The sequence below is a fragment of the Uranotaenia lowii genome, chromosome 2 (genome assembly GCF_029784155.1).
Source record: "Uranotaenia lowii strain MFRU-FL chromosome 2, ASM2978415v1, whole genome shotgun sequence".
NCBI lineage: Eukaryota > Metazoa > Arthropoda > Insecta > Diptera > Culicidae > Uranotaenia > Uranotaenia lowii.
In genome coordinates, this window is record NC_073692.1 from 52,639,010 (window position 1) to 52,661,085 (window position 22,076).

The following is a 22,076-nucleotide window of genomic DNA, read 5'->3' on the forward strand; positions in this document are numbered from 1 at the left end:
GCATAAGCAACGCTATTTGGGTTAAAGATGTTTATTATAAGAGCAGTAGACCATTTGAAAGATACATAAAACCGAGATATTGTTTGATCCGAACCACCGAATAAGATGCGTTGGAAATGGATTCGAATTGACCACCTCAATCTTCATCGGACAGAAGCATCTCGACTAGGTCCTTGTTCGAAACCCGTTCGCCATCCAAACGTTGCGGCGATTTCCAACGCAATAATGTCGGCAGGAACACCAGATTGGTGCGGGTGTCCTTCCGATAGGGATTGTTGAGATCCTTCCAGCTGCGACAGGTAACAGGTAAATAATTAATTTAAAGAAATTATTGCACCTTGATTGAGGCGTCACTTTTATGTCAAATTTACACTACGAAACTATCCAAATTAGATGGTAACAGAAACTGGGACTCGAGATTAGATACCTATATTTTGTTTAATGATTTATTCAATAAAAGGCTTTCAAATTTCTGTGCTTCTTTCATTTCGTTATGCTTTTTTTCTATTTTAAAGTTTCAATTGAAATTTTTTAATTTTTGAAAAACAATTTGACACATGAATCAAATTCGTCCAATTTCAAGGAGAGTAGTTTTGAGTTACAGTGTTGTGTTCAATTTTGTGAAATTTAGTTTCATGATTAAATTAATAACACTTGAGTTATGCCTTTGTATGTAGCAAATTTTCTGCTATTGCGAATTTTTTGTTTAATGTTCTATTTTCAGATTGGAATTTCAGATTTTGATTTTGACTTCAGATTCTCATTTTAGAACCAGATTTTAGATTTCAATTTCAAAATCAGATTTTAAATTCAAAATTCCGATTCAGAATTCAGATCAAGATTTGTGATTCAGATTTTAGTTTCATGTTAAAATTCAGGGGGAAAACTTTGGGTTAATCCATCTACAAAAAAAAAAGTTCAAGAAAGAAATGTTAAAATTCATGTGCAGATTTCCAATTAAGCTTTGAATTTTCAAATTCAGTATAATTCTTAAATTTAGGAAGTCGAGTTTCGAAACCAAATCGTGGATTATTTTACAAAAACCATCATATTTTATTCGACAGATTTTGGATTCATAAAAATTGCTACTCCTACGACTGCATATTGTTAAGTTAACAATATTTTCAAATTATTTTAAAAGCAAATGTTCTGAGATTCCCAGAAGATAAATAAAAATGAGCACAGAAGAGATTATCAAAACAACTAAAAATTGCTTCTGAGTATCAAAAGACGTAGGAATAAGCGGTAATTAGGGGAGATGGGGGCATAATGGCCACCTTAAGGAAAACGGTTATTTAACAATAGAAAATAGCTATAATATGGAGGTTACATTATTGTTTCGTGTTCAGACAATTGAAAAGCCTATTCCCTAACAAGCTGAAACGTGAAAAACTAGATGAAAACGTTAAAAAATGCATTTTAAAATTTTTTGCCAAAACCTGAAAACCAGCCACTGTGGAGGCATAATGAGAACCCCCCCTGAGGCAGTATGGGCACCATTAGGGTAAATGTACCCGACCTTGGCACCTAAGGCATGGTTTACCCTTTTATTCGACATTCCTACCTTCCTGTTGAGTGCACCATATAACATCCTTTGAAGAATTTACTTGCTAACTTGCTTAGAGTTCAACAAAAATATGTTTTCTCTATGGAACTTTCATTAATGTGAGTAAAATGCATGCAAAGTACTCACTGCGGTTCTCCAATTACTTGGCCGCCGTACCAATTGTTTGCCGTTTCGATGATCCGATTCTTGGCCACCAGCAATGTGTAATAGATCTTTACCAACAATGCTCAATTGACAGTTAACAGAATCGTTGGCTATTCTGAATATAAGGCCACTGACAGAATGACGTCAGCTGAGCGTAAAGTTCTATGCGACGATGGAACACCGGGCTTCACTCATACAACAAAAAGGCTTTCGAAAACATTGATGAAATTTGGTTGGAAGTTTGGAAGGGAAGCACATAATAAGCTTTCATTTCTAAAAGTCGTAAGGTCAGAAATTCCGCAATGCGATTGCGACACATAGGGTTATTTTCACTACCAAACAACTGTCTTCATATTGTGTAGTTTGGCTTCATAAAGTAAGAAATTGAAAAAATCCTTGAATGGTATTTAAAAATTTTGCCCCTTTTGAATTTGTTAGCTGACATTATGAGCTTCTAGCAAGAGCCATCTCGAATGCCCGGGGTGTTGCGCAGTGGTTTGACACGCCAAATAGATGTTAGAATGTAAACCTTGCTAAAACAGTATTTTAAATCGACTCACATCAAATATTTTAAGGAATAATTGGAAAGCAAACGATATTTTCCTGAACTTCCAACTTCTGTTTTTATGAAAAAAATTAGAACAAAATTCCAAAAAATTAAATCTGAGTAAGTATATGGTTCCCAAGCAATAGAAAACGATTCCAAAACTCAATTAATTATGTATTTTATATACTAAAGTCGTAAAATGCCATCGATCTAACAATTTTGAGAAGAAAAACATCTTAAGTCTTGTGAGATGCTTAATTTAACTTAGTTTTTTTCAACATTTCGAACCACTGTGTTCTGTAGGAGACCACGTGGCTTTTGCTCGGCAGACTGCAGTGCAAATGCTGTTCGCACGCATACCAATGTACCTTCGATTCATGGTTCCCAAATAGCGATTTTTGCCTTTAAAATGTTTGGATTTGACTTTCAGTTAGTCGAATCACTTATGTTCTCCAACTTATTTCGAAGCTTAAGTTGATAGCAACGGTCTTATCATACAACCCAATTAGTATGAAAACATTTGTGCGTAGTTTTAAATGAAGTTTTAGGGAAAACATCAGCCCAAAAATACCTCTTTAATGAACATGTATTTTTTCCAGCTTCCAACACTGGTGGTGTATTTCGATTGAAGTTGCATGCCAACACTCAGAATCAAAACAACCCAAAATTGACTTTGCCAAGGCAGCAAAATCAAGTTCAGCTTGCTTTCTTAATTTTGGGGTGTTGTCAAAGCACCAAAACCAAAGTTCGTAGCTGGAACTGACCACCCCAAAAAAATTTCCCTTTGTTTTCAGAAAGGTTGTGTCTGTTTCCCAGCAAGTCAGTCGATCGTACCGAAAAAAAAGTTTGGTAAGTAGATTAAAATGCAATGTTCTCGCGCGTTCTTTCTTCTAATTTAAAGTTTTTCAGGCAGTTTTTTATAGAACGTAACTTCTTTAGGAGCAGTACCTTTGAATGCCCAGGGCTCCGGCGATGCAAAGGAAGGAATTAGAAACCAATGGAGACCCGGAAGAAGCAGATGGTGATCTGGGGCAAAAGTTGGATTTTCCTCCCGGAGACGGGAACTCCGGGTAATACAACGCTGGAAGGTCCCAAAATGTTGATCACTCTGGCTGTTCCTAAATGGTGCCAATCTCCGGAAGATTCTCGTATAACATTTTCAAGACATGAATTCGGCTCTTCTTTTTCTTTCCTGATTGGTGTGGTGGTCACCATAGTTGGTGTATGGTAAAAGTAAGATCCGCCCAAATAATTTGGACAAGTATGTATGCTATTTTCTATTGTCAGTTGTATTGTTTCCGATGGCAATAGCATTTAGTTATTTCTGATAGTTATTAATGTTCTACGATAACGAACTAGATTCGGATTTCTTATGTTATGATTTTTAAATTACTGCCGAGATCAGTACCTACAATTCAGTAAAGTTAATTTGTTAATAAAATCAATTTCATTTTATGAAAAACAAATAGTTTTTTCTCAAATATTTCTAATCCCTTTTGATAAGTGGGTCATCAAATAAAAATATCCCAAAAAAATCCCTACCGAATGACATGCCCCAAAATTAAGTTGCGAGAATGACGTCTATTCTCAAGTTTGGGAAAACCCCCTCAAACTCATTTTCGTCGGGAGCCAGTTTCATCCGATTTTGCGGCATTTCAACTTGGTTTTGGGTTAGACCGGCTTAGAGTGAAGAAAAGGAACAAAATTACTTTTAAATTTTTATTCAAAACCTAAATAAACATTCACTCTTTAGTTTTTCTAGTATTTTTTGATTTTTTGCCGAATTTAACTGTAAGCATGAGTATTTATTGCAAATTTTTCAAATGAATGTCCGCGTTTGAAAGCGCATGTGAATTTAACAGTTGCACTAGAAATGTGAGTTCATTTGATTTTCATACGGTGATTTCCAACATAATTTCCTCGGATGCAGATCGAAAAAAATTACCTTCTTTATTAAAGTACAAACAATCAAAAAATTCGGTATGCACAGATTTGAAACAAAATGTTCTCTTCGCAAAGAAAATATATTCCAAATTTTTTAAGCTCAATTTGGACCTGAAAAACATGAAAAGACATGTTGGCATGCCAAGAAAAGGACCATGCCAAAATAAGGCTCACTTACCCTAATCAGAGCAAGATGTGCGTTTTTGCCGGGGAATGTAGCAGCAAATTCAATTCGATGAAGTCAGGTGAGTCGTAGATTCATCAAACAAAGCAATAACAAAATAATCTAGGTCTGTTTGTAGAATACAAACAATTCACGCACGCTCATACATTAAGTGCTTTGTTCGGAGGATGATGCTACTAGCCGTATAATGTAACAATAAAAAAATCGATCATGAATTGTGAATGGAAAAAAATCACCTCGAACAGAAATCTAACTCTAGTCTTTTGATTACCTCTCCGACACCTTACCAATAGGCTAAATTGTCGGATGAAAACTAGTCAAGGTGTGGCGCTATAAATCAATTTTAATTCGCTGTTAGATTCTACGGCAGAAAATGCTCATTATGCCTCGATAATATGGTGCTCTATATGCCCCTAGTCAACAAATTTAAGTAAAAACGTGTTTTAAAATTGATAAAAGTGAAAAATCAAAAATTTTTTGATGGTAAAAATTGAGAAACAATGTGTACATTATGTTGCAGTGCGTACATTATAGATCAAGGTTATTTTAAGATCATAAGAGCTTATTTCGTGGTGCTCAAAAATTATAATATTTTCGTAACTTGAGAACCAAGCTAGTTTTTTTTAAATATCTCTGTAAAGATGATAAGGAGATTCCTTTTTTTGTGAAAAGTTAATACTATAGGAAGTACGAAACAAATCCTCATGAAAATTTATTTAAGAAAATACGCACTTTCGTAGAAAAGCGTAGTTCTCATTATGCCTCGGGTGCTCGTTATGCCCTCATCTCCCCTAATAATTCAAAAACTTACAATGGGCGATCGATTTCCACATTGATGAAATGGCTGTTTTCCGGGGCCACTTTGAGCGCTTCCTGGACAACTGGGGCGGCTGAAATGCAAATGAAAGACACAGGGGGGATAATATTAAAATTTAGTTTTTCTCCCTTTGGCGCTCCTCTCATATGCAAATAAGGACAGACATTCCTTTTTTTCTTTTTTCTTTTTCAAAAACACGTGAGGGTTTATTTCATCCTATCAATTATTTTTGATCAAATAGTGGAATTAACGACTCTCGAAGGTGTAGATTCCCCAAGGGAAAAGGGAAGCTCCAGCCCAGATAATGAATTGGGGTGTTTCACTACAACAGAATGACTGAGCTTAATTGTGGACCTTATCTTATCACGATGGATGACACCGTGAAAAGTATAATATGTGTACTAGGTGCAATGAGTGGATTGTTTGCTAAACTTTCTCAAATTATGAACAAGTAATACCTAATGAAATTACATAATTATATGAAAATTTAAAACCGGTAGCTTACCTTTGACGCAATAAGGGCACCAGCTAGAACCGTTCTCGTCCTTATCTCCGGTGAAAAGGACATGAACCGGTTGGCCTTTGCCCTCAAGGCTAGCAGCCAGTTGGGTGAACTCTTCCCAGCTCTTGGCGTAGTGCTTGTTGACCATTTTAGCTAGCAACCGTTTGCTGCTGCTGCTCATGAACCGGAAACCGGGCGCCGTACCGCGAAAATATACTGTATAGCTTCCGATTGCTACGTTCCGAAGGAAACTTTGACAAGTCGAATTTTGCGTAGCGAGGGAGTAACAAGTTGACCGTGCTACGAACGAATGTGAAATGTGAAACGAATGACTAATGTCAGCTAGCTAATAACGTTTAAAGAAAAGCAGCAATCGACGCACTCGCGGTCGCGGAAAACAGGTAAACAAACAGATTCGAACTCGTAGCGATAAAATTTGTTGGACGAGTCGAACTCGTGCGCATCGGTTTGAAAAATTTCCAAGTACACTCAAAAAAACTTAATTTCGATGCGCAATATTTTATAACAATTCAAATGTAAAGTGAAACGTAAACGAACATTTCGAATACATGTACCTACAAGTACAAATTGGCTTTAATATTTTGGTACGGAAAGGATTTTTTTAAATAAATATTCATGAATTTCGTGAATTTCTGTTCAAGTTTCTCATTTTCGTGAGTACCCCTCACTGAGTCACTCATTTTACGCCTTTTTGGAAACGAGCCCTAATCGCAGCACGTGCGCGGCGAAACTGTCAAACGAAAATCATGTTTTCTTTTCTTCAGTCTCACGCAATCGATTCTGTTTGGCGTGCAGATTTTCTCGGCCGCTTCGGTTATTTCCTGTAGAAAAGTGCAGCCTGTCGTGACGATTTGTTGCTCATCAAAAAGCCAAAATGACCATCGGTAGCTTCCTCCGGTTCCGACCATCGCTGGTGAAGGCAAAATCGCTCCTGGAGGTAAGTAAAAACTGGTAATTTTTGAAAACCCATGTTATATAACTGGAATGCCGGCGTTTTTTTTTGTTCCGCCAGGCCACAGGGCAGCGCTTTTCCAGTCACACCACATTTGCGGAACACAAACAACTGGAGAAAATTCGAAATATCGGGATCTCGGCTCACATCGACAGTGGCAAAACTACCCTTACGGAACGTATTCTGTTCTATACCGGAAGGATAACACAGATGCACGAGGTCAAGGGAAAGGACAATGTAGGCGCAACGATGGACTCGATGGAGCTGGAACGGCAGCGAGGAATTACGATTCAGTCGGCGGCCACTTATACCATTTGGAAGGACCACAACATCAACATTATTGACACCCCAGGTCATGTGGACTTTACGGTAGAAGTGGAACGTGCGCTTCGAGTTCTGGATGGAGCCATCTTGGTGCTTTGTAGCGTCGGCGGAGTACAGAGTCAAACGCTGACCGTCAACCGACAAATGAAAAGGTATTGAACTTGCTTGGAACTTCAATTTAACAATGCACGTTTGATTCTTGAATCTGGATTTGAAATCTAAATTCTTAAATCTAAATCTGAATTAGAAATCTGAATCTTAAACAGAAATATGAATCCGAATCAGAATTCGAATATAAATCAAAAATCTGAATGTGAAATCTGTCGCGAAAATCTAAATCTGAAATTTGAATCAAAAATCTAAATCTGAATCTGAGTCAGAAATCTAAATCTGAGTCAGAAATCTAAATCTGAGTCAGAAATCTGAATCTGAGTCAAAAATCTGAATCTGAGTCAGAAATCTGAATCTTGGTCAGAAATCTGAATCTGAGTCAGAAATCTGAATCTGAGTCAGAATTCTGAATCTGAAATCAAAATCTGAATATAAATCTGAAATCGGAAAATGGTTAAATTTGCGTTCTTATTCTAAATGCGAATTTTGAATTTGAACTTTCAATCTTAGTATATTTTAAATTAAAATTTCGAAAGTTCAACCTCATACTTTCATTCTTAAATCTGACCTGAAAGCATAAGAAAGTTTAAAATTTAGGTAAACTTAAACTCGAAATTAATCATTCTTTCCAGATACAACGTCCCCTGTTTGGCATTCATCAACAAACTGGATCGCACCGGGGCAAACCCATATCGAGTCCTGGGGCAGCTGCGTTCCAAGCTGAACCACAACGCGGCCTTCATTCAGCTTCCGATCGGGGTGGAAAGCAACTGCAAAGGTATCGTGGATCTGGTCAAACAGAAAGCTCTCTACTTCGAGGACCAGCTGGGGCTGACGGTGCGTGAAGACGAGATTCCCCAGGATATGCGGACCGAGTGTGATGAGCGAAGGCACGAGCTGATCGAGCACCTATCCAATGCCGACGATGTGCTCGGGGAGCTGTTCCTGGAGGAGAAAGTTCCTACGGAGCAGGACATTATGGGAGCGATTCGTCGATCAGCGATGAAGCGATCTTTTACTCCGGTGCTCGTGGGAACGGCTTTGAAGAATAAGGGCGTTCAACCGTTGTTGGATGCGGTTTTGAATTATTTGCCTCATCCCGGGGAGGTCGAAAATATAGCTCTGATTGAAAAGAAAGGCGAAGAACCAGAGAAAGTGATTCTTAACCCAGCTAGAGACGGTAAGGAGCCGTTTGTTGCTTTGGCTTTTAAACTGGAAGCAGGTCGATTTGGTCAGTTGACTTATATGAGATGCTATCAGGGAGTGCTGAAGAAAGGTGATAGCATTTTCAATGTTCGGTCCGGTAAAAAGGTACGATTGGCAAGACTGGTTCGTCTACATTCCAACAACATGGAAGATGTGAACGAAGTCTATGCTGGTGATATTTTCGCACTTTTCGGAGTAGACTGCGCTAGCGGAGATACGTTTGTAACAAACCCGAAACTGGAACTATCTATGGAATCGATCTTTGTCCCAGATCCAGTCGTTTCAATGGCAATTAAACCAAGCAACAACAAAGATCGTGACAACTTTTCTAAAGCTGTGGCTCGCTTCACAAAAGAGGATCCAACATTCCGATTTGCGTACGATAACGACATAAAAGAAACCTTAGTCTCAGGAATGGGTGAACTGCATTTGGAAATCTACGCCCAACGAATGGAACGGGAATATAATTGTCCAGTTACCCTAGGAAAGCCAAAGGTTTCATTCCGTGAAACGTTGGTAACGGCTTGCGAATTCGATTACCTTCACAAGAAGCAGTCCGGTGGACAGGGACAGTACGGTAGGGTAACCGGAATACTGGAACCGCTGCCACCAAATCAAAATACTTCTCTGGAATTTTCGGACGAAACCATTGGTACTAATATTCCGAAACAATATGTACCCGCCATCGAAAAGGGGTTCCGTCAGATGGCCGAAAAAGGTCTTCTCTCTGGTCATAAACTGTCAGGCATTAAAATGCGACTGTTGGATGGTGCCCACCATATTGTGGATTCCTCCGATCTAGCTTTCATGTTGGCTGCCCAGGGAGCCATCAAGAGTGTCTTCGAGAATGGTTCGTGGCAAATTTTGGAACCCATTATGATGGTTGAGGTAACGGCACCTGAAGAGTTCCAAGGAACCGTTATTGGGCAGTTGAATAAACGGCACGGTATCATCACTGGAACCGAGGGTACCGAAGGATGGTTCACTGTGTATGCCGAAGTACCGTTGAACGATATGTTCGGATATGCGGGAGAATTGCGATCCAGTACCCAGGGCAAGGGCGAGTTCAGCATGGAATATAGTAGGTATTCACCGTGCAAACCAGATGTGCAGGAGAAATTGGTGCATGACTATCAAGTCTCCCAAGGTTTAGTGGTGGACAAGAAGCAAAAGAAGAAAAATTAAGAACGCTAGCTTTTGAATCTGTTATGCGGGTGATGATTGATGTAAATATTAGAGTAAATGATATGATAACGATTGACGTAACTACGATGTAAATTATACTCTAAAAAGAAATACCTAGCTATAACTTAAAACTTAAGTTGTAATGATTTTACGTTAGGTTGGAGAATAGGATAGTGATCAGGAATCGAATTGATAATAAATTGTACCGTTTTTCACGACCTAGAAAATGTCTGTTCATTTCTAAAATATCGGGATGTGATAACTCATGGTAAAGCCGGAACAAAGCACGATTTATTATGTTTATTTAATCAATATCAGGTTTGACTATTACGATATGCCTATCGAATATGCCTATAATAATTAACTACTGTTTAGTTGTAGTACTGCAATCCATTCGTTCAAAACTTACTTTCAACGTCTATCATTCCGGTGCATGTCCATTGGAGGAATTTTGATTGACTAGTTTTCTAACACAGTTGAGTTAATTGGGGGATTTTTTTAATAATGTTATGTCAATATAGGTACCCTTAATTGATTTTTAATATTCTTTTCCTACATTCTTATGCCAGCAGCACCTTTTGACTTATGGTCTTAGCTAATTATTAAAAAAAAAAGTAACCTATACAATAGACTGCCCCAAATTTGTATGGGAAATTAAAAACCTGGGAAATGTTATGCGCTGCAGGCTAAAATTGATCCTAGGCCTAGTACTAGATCTCATGCCAAATTTGGGCCAGATCGGATCACGGGAAGGGGTCGCTCAACGAGCCTGAAGTTTGTATGGGATTTTAGGACATTTTGTTCGGGAGAAACATGAAAAACCAGTTTTTCATCAATAACTTTGGTTCCCGTCGGCCGATTTCTTTCAAAAACGGGTTTTCTTAAAGCCTAAATTATGAAAAACATTTCATCCGAAGACTGCATATCGATAAGAGTTAAGACGAAAAAGTTATTAGGCTTCCAAAATGGGCTAACTTTTTTAAGGATGGTATTCATCACTCATTTACGTCGGGGCGGTCGAACTTATTGACGCCTCATTAGCAGTGATGAATACCACCGTAAAAAAAGTTAGCCCATTTTAGAAGTCCAATAACTTTTTTGTCTTAACTCTTATCGATATGCAGTCTTGGGATGAAATGTTTTTCATAATTTAGGCTTTAAGAAAACCCGTTTTTGAAAGAAATCGGCCGACGGGAACCAAAGTTATTGATGAAAAACTGGTTTTTCATGTTTCTCCCGAACAAAATGTCTCAAAATCCCATACAAACTTCAGGCTCGTTGAGCGACCCCTTCCCGTGATCCAATCTGGCCCAAATTTGGCATGAGATCTTGTACTAGGCCTAAGATCAATTTTAGCCTGCAGCGCATAACTTTTTCAAAAGTCGGGTCATTTGGGGCACTCTACTATACAAGTTATCTGGACTTTGCTTTTCACACTTGCGTTTCCGAACAATTTTTCGCTGACCCGTGGCGTATGCTATCGGGATGTATCGTTGAATCGCTCGTGCCCGTCGTATCAGCTCCGGAAGGAGTGAAGATGATGGTGGTGTTACCATCTGGAGATGTGTTCATCCAAAACTCTCGCTTCATGTTCTGTGAAAGATGGAATTTCCTTCAACATTTTGAGTTAAAATTTTTTTTTATTCCATGGATCCTTTTGTAATTACTCTCTGTCCAAGAAGTTCTTCAGATGCAGGAATTTTGGGTCACTCACAATGCAAGACGGGGTAAACACGTGGGAATAAATTTGGGTTGATGTTTTTCTAAAGGCGTAGTTTGTTTTTACAGAGTAAAATCATTGAATGGGTGGGTATAAAGATATAAATTATCACTTTCAAAATATGTAGTCTAATCAACTAAAGTAGATATTCAGCATGCAAAAGTGCTTGATAACAAGTTTTTTTTCTGTTAGTCTCTGAATTCACCGTAAAATTTGAAAACATTTCAAGGTATTCGAAGAAGGTAATGTTAAAATTTGCCCTTAAATTGTCCGAGTAGGTCTGCAATAAAAGAGGTCCTGACTAAGTGTGAGCTCCAACTACCAACATTGATTCGAATCTTTACTCATAACAGCGACCTCATTCGTTCGGAGATCGAAGTTGGTCCTGGATAATTCATATGACCTTTCATAGTGGTTAATTGCATACTTTTCGGCGTTTAGAATAAGGGAAACTTTTCAACCGATTCTTTTAACAATTAATTGATTAAATTTCAAATGTGATTCTCCTAGAAATAAATTAGGTATCTATGTACTCATCAAATACATTCTACTCCACACGTTTACTGAATTCAATTTTAATGTAGGTACTTAAATGACCACTAGACTCTAGGAGAACGTGACGCAGAACGTAAATGCAATAGTGAAGTACCTTCAGATACAAAAAAAAAACAATTTTTAAGGATATATTTTGGAAGGTTTAATTAAACAGTCAGTCACTGCTAATAATACACTTCAACTTTGAGTATGGCATCATTGCAACGACGAATGAATAAAGAAAATGAAAAACCTGTTTAAAATAACTTTTTTCACACCATCACTGTGCATCCCAACAAGGCATTGTTTTGATACAAAACATTAAACAATTCATACAATTTGGGATTCTAGTGCGGTAACAACACTTTAGCCTACATTCGGGCGCTAGTTGAAATACAAAAATTCTACCAGCTTGAAGAAAACATTTCAGACCTAATTTTATCCGATTTCAAGCACAGTTTTCTTTTCATAACATTCGTGATATCTTCTAAACTAAACATGTTTTTAATTATTTTAACAAATTGATTCTTAACGAGTATTCATAAAATTGGAAACTACTCTTGACATGCTTGGCTGATTAATTATTGATTCATTTGTATGATATTTGAAAAATTCTTTTGAATTGCGCTTTTACTCCACTACACGCGGTAATACTGACTCACTAGGGGGTTGTTGGGGGTTTTGGAGGGTTCAAATTTTCTAGACATCATCATTCTCTATAAATCATTCGGTTGTCTCTAAACTTGGGTCCTCTTCTGATGGGTCAATCGGCGCGGATCCGGGTTCGTTTCTTCCTCCTCGCACATTGTAAACAGTCTTTTCTCGGGATCGGAGCTTTTTCTCGATTTGGTATCAGTTGATCTAGCGATCATTGGGAAAAGTAAAATTTGTCAATCAGAACATCTTTTTTTGTGAATTTTTTACTTACAATTGCTGATTGGCAGGAATCGGTGTAAAGTTTTCCGGTGGGTAGTTTTGATGTTTTGTAGATGTCGTATTGGAAGCTATTTTGGTTTGCTTCTTCGTGAACAAAATATTGCAATTGTTGACCTGCTTCCAGATTGTGGTCCTGTTGACTTCCTCGGATATGTTTATTTTACCTTTACTATTGAGGGCTCCGTTTTCCAGCGGCAGTTGCAGATTGTCGGCGGAATGCTGATTGGAGTCCTGTTTGGATTGTGTGGAGCAAATAGTGACGAATGGATTGGCGAAAGGAATGATTTTGAACAATTGGGAAATAAGAATTCAATTTTTGGAAAAAAGAGTGAAGGTTATAGAAAACGTTCTCTACACAGCAAGAAAAATTCGTGTAAATTTAGATCGAAAACGATGCACGAAAACGGAACATCGATTTTGATGTAAAATTCTATCACGGTTTATTTTTTTCAAGGATTTAATTTTTGCGGCGTGTAAATTTAGATTGAAATCAATGCACGAGATCGGATTACAAAAGCCGTCGTGTAAAAATACACAGGGATGTAAATTTTTAAATTTATTATCGTAAGTATTGATATTTTTGCTAAATTTTCAGGTTTTTGCTTTTGTCTTTGAATGAATACGCTCACATGTATTATTTTTAATTCACATTTATTTACAAAACTGAAAATTAAAACACCATTACGGAAAGCGTCAAGCTGGAATTGTTGTTGCATCCGATGATTCCCAGCACGGGGATGTTTTTACAGATCAGCGTCAGTATCTTCAAATGGTTCCGGAACATCATGATCTTTCGGTCAGCACTTGGACACTTCAATAACAAAAGTTTCTCCGGATAATACTGCCCGGATATCAGCCTCTGCGCAAAAATCTGACCTTGCTGTAATGGAGAAAAAACTTGTCAGTTTCAACCGCATTTCTTCTTCATTTCACGTATACCTATGACTTTAAAAGACTCTAGAAGTGCTGCTGTCGGTAGCTACGCCTTTGATCGACCCGTTTTCGAATAATTTTTCGACTTGTTTACTTTCTGTGCAAACTAACGAAATATAAAAAGGCAGAAGTTAAATATTTGCATTCAATTTTAAATCAAACAGATCTAATTTTACACTGTTTGTGAAATAAATTTCATTGAACGGTTGATTTTTGCATGACGCAATGTAAAATTACATCAAAATAGTTTATTTCTATCCTATTTTTGAAAAAAGTCTGATATTACATCAAAAGGAGTTTAAAATTACATCTTTTTGCAATTACACTCAAGAAAAAATAGATCACTTGTTTTTTAGATTCCGTGTACTTTTAGAAATTTGTTGCTGTGTAGTGCCATTAATTGGGGTTTGCTATTTAAAAATAAAAAACGAATGGAAGTTTGAGTTCGGCCAGTGTATTTAGAACTGCATTACATGCCAATGTTTTAATTTTGTAATTTTTCCTTGTATTAGATTTATAACAATTTTCATGAAGTTCCTAAAACTAATTAAAATTTCTACCATTTGATTTTGAAAACGAAACAAACAACAATCAAACAAATTTTACATTCCTGAAACTTGAACAAATTAGAAAACCCTTAATACAAAATCAATTTTTTGGCATGCATGGAAGGACAACACTTAATTTTAACAGAGAATTAAAACCACGATAACGGAAACCATAAATTCAATGATTGTTGACGATAATTTGAGTTTTTGGCGTTGTTAGAAGGGTGTTGTTCTCCTGTTGAAAAATAAAGACAAAATTAAACATTTCGGATAAAAGTACAGACGTTTGTGGGGGAAAACAGAAATTGGAACTCAAGCGCTAGAGGGACACTCGTTGATATGTACATTTAAGCTTTAAATTATCTAGCTTGCAATTATTCGAAGCTCTGATGAATTCTAAATTAAATGAGTACCTAAGTACGATCACTTATTCCCTTAATTCTGATTTTCTTTAACTCTTAGAGGAAGCCTTTTTCCCAGTCCTTCGGCTGGGAGACACTAGGTCGAAATAAGGCCATAATAATGGTAAAGTATAGCAAAGAAACATATTTTGTCATCTCTTTCGACATACCATTGTGCGAAATTTCCTGGGCCAAAGTAAACAGATTTAGCAGAATAAGACATCGTCGTGGTCAACAAAGTAGATTGGAATGTGACACTTCCAGAAATTTGTTGAGATGTGATAGAATCCAATTGATCATAATTTGTTAGCGTCAGAAACTTTTCCATCGAGGTAGTAGAGATTACTCGCGGTAAAAGGGAGCTTTTTTGGGTGAGGGAGGATAAGAGTATCCCAGTGAGTGACCGGTTTGTATGAAGTCTATCCTCAAAATGCGGCCTCCGAAGCGACGACTTACCAACGAACACTCGAGCGAAGAACACACGAGCGACGAGCACACCAACAGCATGCAGCCATAAAAAGCTTCATCAACCCTCCACAACCAGCAGAAGAGTTTATGCTATCATCGATCGATAGCGACGCCGTGTCGGATCGACGAGCGAGCCGAGGCCAACGACCTGACCTATCGGTTTGCTCTCGGTTGCCATTGTGCTCCCGTCATAAGTCCCGTGCTAATGCCTGTTGTCTAATTGGAACAGGACCCCTACGTTTTGGGACAAGAAAACCTGGTTTTGGTTGCTCTAGGATGGTAGTTAAAACTCTTCGTGGTCCAGGGCGGAAACGTGTCTGCAAGTCCGGCGTATTGCAGATGTACGGCCAAGAGAACTATCACTAAAACCACTAGGGGCCGTCGACGGGTCTGCCAAACCCGCGCGGAAGAAGTGGTGCACCCGGGTACTTAGGTATCAGTCACCCGAGTACTGGTGAGGGTGAGCGTCCAACACGCGTTCGGGGGGTCATGGCCCCGAAATGCGGACGTGACCGAAGGGAGAGCGATCGCCAACTCGTTTTCCGTTCCGGTGGGTATAGATCCGACTCGCAAAACGAGTAGATGCGCAAAGTGGTGGCCAATGGTGGGCCGATCACTTAGGGACAGAGAGGCACAGTTTAAGCCCGAGGTTTCAGGGTTCGACACGCGTTTCGGGAATTGATGCGCACGAACCGCGAGTGCGACCTGATGAGGGCGATCTACAGCTAGATCTGCGCTACGGGGAGTAAAGCACCCGACTTGAAGATTGAGTAGTTGCGCTGAGTGGTGACTTAAGTCAACACTACTTGTGAGTCTGAGTCCTACACGTGGCTTAGGAGGCTTGCCCCCCTTACCCGCGTGTTCGAACAGAGAAAGTATCGTCGACAACTCGCTTTGTTTTTCTGGACTTCCTGGACTAGTTCCACAAAGCTAGTAGTTGCGCTACATGGGGACCTCATTCACACGATGAGATGTCGGGTCCTAACTCGTCAGAGGAGGGGTTACGCATCGAGTTGTGTTAGAATGAGAGGATTCGCACACGCCGGGGCGAGTGGTAGGTTTAATACTTACAAATTGGCACATAGAAGGTACAATTTTTCAGTTCAGACTTCACTCGCTCCAACGAGAGAACGGGAAATCAACTTCTCGGAAGAAGAATCATCCAAAGAAAGGTTTCAAACTATGTTTAATCGTTGTTGAATCGAACTTTACAGCTCAGATTTCCTTTTTTCTAATTTTACTTTCTCGGTGATCTGAGTCCAATTCTTATTAACGATTCTACAAATAATGTATTTTTTAAGGATCAATCGGCTGGCGAATTGTATACAATGTTCAACTGGATCCCCATACAACACTCCCATAGGCAGTACCCACGTGCTCTCCAACGAATTGAAGAGCAGCAAATTTGACATCGTAGCTCTGCAGGAGGTTTGCTGGAAGAGCTTCACGGTACGTGCGTTTAGAGGGTCATACAATCTACTAGGGCTGCGGCATCACACACGATCTTGAAACAGGTTTTATAGCGATGGGAAAGATGCAAAAGCGCGCAACCACAACCCGATAGACCCACGAATGTCTCGATTGAAAATCAACGGGCCGGTTCTTCAACATCATCATTACCAACGTTCACAGCCCTCATCTTGGAAGTACCGGTGACGATAAACAAGAATTCTACGCGCAGCTGGAGCGTCAATACGACTGCTGCCCAAAACATGATATCAAGATCATCATCGGAGATTTTAACGCTCAGTTCGGTCAGGAGGAGGAATTCAAACCGTCAAATGGAAGTTTCAGGGAGCACCAGCTCACCAACGAACGAAAACGGTCTATTTAAGACTTATAGATTTCGCCGCCTCCAAACAAATGGCCGTACGTAGTACCTTTTTCAAGCACCGCCTCCCACACAAGCACACCTGGAGATCACCGTACCAAACGCAATTACAGATCAACCACGTTTCGATAGACAGCCGGCACTTTTCGGACACCTTCGACGTCAGATCCTGCCGAGACGCCAACATCGAGTCAGACCATTATCTGGTGATGGTGAAGATGCACCCAAAACTCTCTGTAGTGAACAACATACGAAAGCGACGCCCGCCTTGGTAAAATATGGCACGACAGGAGCAACCTGAGGTGTATTACCTTTAATAATTTATTCATATTCAAGTATCAAACAAATGAATAAAAATCCATGAACGAGCTTAATGTCAACAAAATCAGATATTCACTGTAGTTATGTCAACTGCCATCCACTACAAACCGATCTGCTCGAAAAGCGAGTGACAACAGTCAATACACTGTCAAAAGTTGGAAAGACAATTTCCGCTGAGTCATTCAATTCTACTGTCCCAAGCAAAACGACGTCTTCTACGATAGAAGGTCGAAAGAAAGTGAATTTCATGCTTGTTCTGCTCCAAATCCTTAAACTACATCCCCGAGGTAGAAAGTTGACGCATGATAAAAGTAACATTCAACGAAAAGATAATTCCCTCACCCGGATCACGCGTCGAGAGTTGTCGAAAACCCAAACGGATCGACCGTAAGGAACGTTAGTGAGGGCCAAAACGGTACATGATAAAAGGTACATAAACTCATCCACACGTTCCTTATCGGGAACACGTGAGTAACCATACATGCAACGTAGTTTCACAGAACCTTTGGCCAGACCAGTAGAATCTCAGTATAAAGAATCATGCACGCGTTCCTCTACCGATACACGTTTGTGTGGTGATTAGGAAACAGAATTGTATTCCACAATTCCGCCACATCGCGGAATCTGCATGAGTAAGGGCTGCATGCGAAGTTATAGATCGACACATGACAAAACATCAAGGCACAGCAACCCAAATCCAATAAGAAAGCTACCGCGCTTCTGCTTGGAAAAAAGGAACATAAGGAGAAGCCCTCACCCAGAGGGCTTTTATACAGGCTCGTCGCAGTTGATGAAGGATAATCCAACCACAGCAATCCATGCCTAACACACCCGAGGATCCGAGGATGTTATGATCGACTCGAAGAAGCACATCTATAACGATCTAGCGGCAGTGCGCAACTGAGACTTAGCAAATGAGGCAGCGAAAGTGAGGTAGCGAAAGTGAGGCAGGGGTCTAAAGCCCACTCGTATTGGAGAACTTGTGTCGAGCGCATACATTCCCAACCAATCGAAGATAGCATGCGGACGTTTCTCATTCCCGAAGCTAGGAGAGATCACTTCATTTGCTGAAGACTAGTGGTGGTGATCGTCGAGTAAAAGAATAGTGTTTGTGTGTGACGTGTTGTCAAAAAGAGCATTGAGCGGATCGACAGTGAGCGGTGTTGGAGAAGAAAACGGGAGCAGAGAATATTCACCAACATATTTTTTTTTCTTTTTTGATAGGAGTTTAACCCGTTAAGGTCATTCTTCCTCGTTCACCAACATATTGTTTGAACATTGTCACAGCGATTCTGTTTTGGTTCTTCCATCCTTGCACCAAGCTAAAGGAGGATTGAACCTAGTGTTTGAAACGAAAATAAGCTGATCCGAAACTGGGAGTAATAAACTCGCTAACCAACACAACCTGGCGATCCGGTTGTTGCAACTCTGGTTTTCCTCCTCTGGTTTTGTAAGATAAAAATAGTATTAAGTATCAATGTATAAATCGTAGGCATGTTGAAGTTGTAAAAATTGAAATGTTTCTGCCACTATGATGAGGCATTCCTGATCTTAAAATTATATGCAATTGTTTCACACAAAGTTTACTTGAATTGTTCTTCTTATATGTGTAATGAGTACAACATTTATTGAATGTTCAATAGTCAATCAAGCGTACGGTAGTAATGAAAGAGAGTCGGTAACAGGTGGCAGCAGACTACGTGCAATCGCTCGAAGCAGCGCTGCCGGCAAAGGGCGAGCTTGACAAAGCCCTTCTCGAGGACCGTTGGGATACCATTAAGACAGTCATCAACAGCGTTGCGGAGAACGTCATCGGGCTTGTGAAACGAATACGACGGAACAACTGCTTCGACGAGGAGTGAAGGAGGTTGATGAACGAAATGAACGCCACGCTGGCAGCAGTAGTGCAAAGAAGCACCCGTCGGAACGAGGAAAGTCACCGACAGCGGTAGAGTCAGTGAGTCCGGAGGTTTAGGAGCTCGAGGAGCTGGGATTGTTCCCAGCAGCATTGTCCCCAGAAAACACGAAAGTTCATTCAGAAGCTCAACGCATCCCGCAATGGATTTGTGCCGCAAACAAAAATGTGCCGGGATAAGGACGGAGGCATCCTGACGGACAATCGTAAAGTGATCAAAAGGTGGAAGCAGCACTTCTATGAACACCTGAACGGCGCACATGCAGGAGACCTAGACGGTAGGGGAACGTACATCGCCGGGGTAGCAAACGACGAGGTGGAGCCACTCCCAATGATGAGTAAAGTTAACGAAGCCATTCGCCAGCTGAATAGCAACAAACCGGTTTGGACGGATGGCATCGCAGCTAAACTCATCAAAATGGGCCCGATGCCTGATTGCCTACACCTGCTGATGGTTTGGATCTGAGACACAGAACAGCTACCGGAGGAGTTGAAGGAGGGGGTTCATGCCCCATCTACAAAAACGGATAGAAATTAGTCTTAATAACTAATGAGCGATCGCTGTTCTCAATGTGTTGTCCCGAATTCTACTTCGCCATCTAACGCCCCGCAATCAAACTGATTCGTGGGAAGTCATCAGGCCGACTTCATGGAGGGACGGTCTACGACGGACCAGATCTTCACACAACAAATTCTGCGAAAATGCCGTGAACACCAAGCTCCTACGCATTACCTTTTCATCGACTTAAAAGCCGCATACGACTCGATCGACCGTGAAGAGCTATGGAAAATCTTAAACGAGAACGGCTTTTCCGGGAAGCTAACCAGACTGATCAAGGCGATCAATTGTCGAATTCATTCGAATCGCGCAGAAGGCTTCAACAAGGCGATGGTCTATCCTGCATGATGTTCAACGTGGCGCTAGAAGATATTATTCGACGAGCGGTGGGCGAAGGCACAATTTTCAACAGATCCAGTCAACTTATCTGCTTTGCCGACGACATTGATAAGTCGGCAGATCATCTACGGTGGAGGAGATCTACCGCAAACTGAAACGTGAAGCAGGAAGGATTGGGTTAATGATAAATACGTTGAAGACGAAGTATATGCTGGCATGCGAATTCGAGACCGACCAAACCCGCTTGTCCAGTAATAACAAGGTCACGATTAACGGCGACGAGCTGGCTCGGCTCACTGGTGACCGCAGACAATGACACCAGCCGTGAGATCCGGCGGCGGATGTCAGCGGAAGTCGTGCCTACTTACTATGGACTTCACAAGCAATTGTGGTCGAGAAGAATTAGCCCTCGCACAAAGTGTAACCTGAATACGACGCTCATTAGACCGGTTGTCCTCTACGGACACGGGACAGGGGTATTTCTCGAGGAGGACCTGCGCACACTAGGAGTATTCGAGCAAGGAGTTTTGAGAACCATCTTTAGCAGCGTGCAGGAGAACGGAGTGTGGAGGCGAAGGATGAACTACGAGCTCGCGCGACTGTACGGTGAACTCAGTATCCAGAAGGTGGCGAAAGCTGGATGGATACGCTGAGCAAGACATGTTGCGAGAATGTCGGAAATTGTCCTGCAAAATAGGTGTTCGCTGCCAAAGCGATAGGAACGAGGCGAGCGAGGTACAGCATGGATGATCCTGAATCTGGACACACTATTTATTACACCATAGCGCTCCTAGTTGTCGGATCAGGAATGTTTTGACAGTACAGACCCCGTTCGTATTTGGCAACATTCGATTTTGGCAACATTCGATTTTGGCATCATCCGATTTTGGCACATGTGCCAAAATCGTACGGTTTTTAGAAACAACATTATCTTTTAGTTTTCGTTATAACAGGACCAATTTAATTCAGGCAAACATCATAAATACGTTTTTATGTTCTGAAATGGTGATACAATGCAACAATAAAAACCAAATATTTTTAAAAAATTTATAAAATACTCAAAAATGACAAAAAGATGAAAAATTCAAAAAGTTAAAAAAACAAGTTCAAATAAAAGACTGAATATGACAAAAAACAACTGAAAAATGATGAAGAATGACAAAAACAGCAAATATGACAGAAGAAAACAAATATTATAAACAAAACAAAAAAACTGCAAAATGCATCAAAAACATGATGAAAAAATTAAAACATTACTACAAATGGTCGAAAATTTACTGAAAACAACGTTTTTGATAATAATCATAGTTATTTTATAAAAATAACTAAAAAACAAGATGAGAAAAAACCGGTTCGATTTTGGCAACTTTAATTTTGGCAACACAAAATGTACGGACATGTTGCCAAAATCGAACGGGGTCTGTACTTTGTTTTGGAATGCTTTCTCTATCAGTGCTGAAAATTTCATTACGATTCGGTTTGTTTCAAAAAGGTTACACGTGATGGAAGCCGCGAGACGAAAATTAATTTTAGACGCTCACGTCGAAATCCCGACGTGGTCGGGTTCAAAACTCGCGAAATCGTTAAAAATGGTCAAACCGACCGTGCCCAGCGTTCTCAAAAGATTCCGTTAGATGCATACTGCCTATCGGCAGGTTCATACCAAGCGTCGTAGTGGAAATAAGGATCGGAAACTGCATTTGAAGGTGTTGAGAACGATCAACTCAGGGAGTCGGACTATGACATCGCCAAGAAATTCAATACCGCATGCTAAATTTTATTTCGTCACGTTGCGTAATTGGCTAACGCGCCGCAGTACTGAAGAGGAAATTGCGGATTCAAGTCCTGTCGGTGAGCCGTTGTACCTTTGTCGAAAAAATAATGGTATTTACGGCTTACGTTCTTTCTTTCTTTGATTGAACAGGTTTCTCTAATACTTTCCATCACCTTTGAAAATGTAAAAAAAAGCGAATTATGTTTTACTCGAGCTGAAATTGGAAACATTATTTCCATAAAAAGATAAAATTCGTGTTCATATAGGTATTGTTGTTGGTTGTGAATGTTTTA

At 39.9% G+C, this 22,076-nt stretch overlaps 3 protein-coding genes across 24 annotated transcripts in view; 1 reads left to right on the plus strand and 2 right to left on the minus strand.

Moving 5' to 3' along the window:
* Positions 1-15: 15 nt before the first annotated feature.
* LOC129747828 (thioredoxin domain-containing protein 17-like) lies at positions 16-6,114 on the minus strand. The gene is made up of 3 exons (XM_055742188.1): positions 5,709-6,114; positions 5,198-5,276; positions 16-290 (listed from the first exon to the last, which is right to left on the minus strand). Exons 1-3 carry the CDS (start codon positions 5,884-5,886, stop codon positions 137-139), a joined length of 411 nt encoding a protein of 136 aa, XP_055598163.1. The 5' UTR covers positions 5,887-6,114; the 3' UTR covers positions 16-136.
* A 360-nt stretch (positions 6,115-6,474) lies between these two features.
* LOC129747281 (elongation factor G, mitochondrial) lies at positions 6,475-9,585 on the plus strand. The gene is made up of 3 exons (XM_055741423.1): positions 6,475-6,663; positions 6,739-7,154; positions 7,746-9,585. Exons 1-3 carry the CDS (start codon positions 6,601-6,603, stop codon positions 9,502-9,504), a joined length of 2,238 nt encoding a protein of 745 aa, XP_055597398.1. The 5' UTR covers positions 6,475-6,600; the 3' UTR covers positions 9,505-9,585.
* A 205-nt stretch (positions 9,586-9,790) lies between these two features.
* Positions 9,791-22,076, minus strand: part of LOC129747279 (sodium bicarbonate cotransporter 3) — a 164,712-nt gene continuing 152,426 nt past the window's right edge. For 12 of the 22 annotated variants that reach the window (XM_055741409.1, XM_055741408.1, XM_055741407.1 and 9 more), the window contains 3 exons: positions 12,687-12,925; positions 12,502-12,619; positions 10,847-11,097 (listed from right to left, as the gene is read on the minus strand). In XM_055741409.1, coding sequence (XP_055597384.1) covers positions 10,936-11,097; positions 12,502-12,619; positions 12,687-12,925 — 519 coding nt within the window. In that variant the 3' untranslated portion in view covers positions 10,847-10,935. Of the gene's footprint in view, positions 10,124-10,846; positions 11,098-12,420; positions 12,620-12,686; positions 12,926-12,947; positions 13,734-13,819; positions 14,411-22,076 lie in introns of those variants that run through there. The other 10 variants (XM_055741417.1, XM_055741413.1, XM_055741410.1 and 7 more) reach the window with 7 other exon arrangements.